The 1,814-nt window shown below is 33.2% G+C and overlaps 1 protein-coding gene across 1 annotated transcript in view; it reads right to left on the bottom strand.

Moving 5' to 3' along the window:
- Positions 1–644: 644 nt before the first annotated feature.
- LOC137629238 (glutamate receptor 2-like) overlaps positions 645–1,814 on the bottom strand; it is an 18,694-nt gene continuing 17,524 nt past the window's right edge. Inside the window, exon 9 of the mRNA XM_068360503.1 lies at positions 645–708. Coding sequence (XP_068216604.1) covers positions 645–708 — 64 coding nt within the window. The remainder of the gene's footprint in view (positions 709–1,814) is intronic.

Here is a 1,814-nt window from a genome sequence, read left to right as displayed (position 1 = left end):
AATTTTTTTTTTTTTTGTCTGGTACTTCAGATTCGTGATACATAGTTAGAAAAAGGATCTTGAAAAAAAAAGAATAATGAGGCAACTCCAAATGATAAGAAATTCTAATATAATGATTACCTTTTTTTTAAGTGATTGATGGGAAATACAAAAGTATCTACGACTTATAAATCCACCTCATAAATTGCACTGAAGTTTTTCTGCTTTATAAAAGAGTACTGATACTGCATGAAACAACAACAACAACAAATGCAGCCGTTTCTAGTCCACTGCAGGACAAAGACCTCAGACATGTCCTCGTTCCTGCTTGGGGTTGGGCCAGTATTCATCACCAGGCTGGCTAATGAGGATTGCTGATGCTCACAGCAAACCAACCAAGTATGATTGGCCCTGTCTAGTACAGCTTTGCTGATCATGGCAACTTATAAACTCTCTCGCCACATCAATAAGACTCTTGGCTGTTGAAGAAGAGAAGCTAGGGATCTTGAGTTAAATTTATTTTTCCAACTCTACATAGAAGTATGAGCAGTAAATAGTCCTATGTACAATTATATTATAGTAAAGAATTCATATTAAAAACAATTTTGTTTTTCTATTTTATTGAAGTGCGAACATACAGTATATTATCCACGATGAACTGAATGTCAATTGACATTGGGATCAAGATTTGTAATGTCTGTAAGCCATTCCATTGGCAGTTCCATGTTCCTGTAACAAAAATAAAAGATTCATCATTACAACAGAATAACATTTCATTTGCATATAATGTAACTTCTCGAAGGATGAAAATGGAAATATTATCAAGGAAAGGGATGGAGTGATAAAAAACACTATAAAATACTGCTATAAGAGAAAACTTTGCCAATATAAGCAATGAATGGCCTGAGTTAGTACTAAACGTAGCATTAGGAGAAATAAAGAGAGCATTAAAAGATATGAACAGATGCAAAGCAGCGGGAGAAAATGGCCTAACAAGTAATTTAATAATAGATGGAGCAGATTTCATAGTAGTAAACATGGCTGAACTCTGCACCAAATGTCTGTAAGAATGCTCTATGTCTACAACTTGGATATTTTTTATCATACCAATTCACAATTAAGGGAGACAGAAAAGACCTAAAAAATTACTGCCCGTTATGTTTACTCTCAAACACCGTGCCCTCAGTAATATATAAAATATTTACAAAGATCATATTAGGCCGAATAGAAAGACAGCTAGACTTTAATGAACCAAGAGAGCAAGCAAGCTTTAGAAGCTAATGGAAAAAATAAGTTTGACAAACCACGATACATGGCATTTATAAACTATTAAAAAGCTTTTCCTTCTGTCAAAACTTCAGTAGTAATGAAAGTCCTTCAAAGTTAAGGAATATATGAATCTTATGTTAGAACACTTGAAGATATCTATACAGGAAGTACAGCAATTCTAAAACTACATAAAGATAGTGAAAAAATTCCAAATGAGAAAGAAGTCAGACAGTGAGACCCCATCTCTAATTATTCACAGCGTGATTAGATGAAGTATTTAAGAATTTAGATTAGCAAGATGTAGGGATTAACAATAATGGGAATACCTTAACAACTTAAGATTTGAAGATGACATAGTTCTATTTAGTGAATGATGGCAGGATTTGCAAAAGATAATAGACAATTTGAATAGAGAAAGCAGAAATGTAGTATTGAAAGTGAATATGAGTAAAACTAAGATAATGTTCAATTAAAATGCAGAGAAACAGCAAATAAGATTATGGACCAACCTCTTGGGCTTGTTAATGAATATGCATACTTAGGAGAGGCAGTAAGTGTTTCTCCAG

This window comes from Palaemon carinicauda, chromosome 37, assembly GCF_036898095.1.
Source record: "Palaemon carinicauda isolate YSFRI2023 chromosome 37, ASM3689809v2, whole genome shotgun sequence".
Classification (NCBI taxonomy): Eukaryota; Metazoa; Arthropoda; class Malacostraca; order Decapoda; family Palaemonidae; genus Palaemon; species Palaemon carinicauda.
Note: the sequence above shows the minus strand (reverse complement) of the source record. Positions and strands in the feature narration are given on the sequence as shown.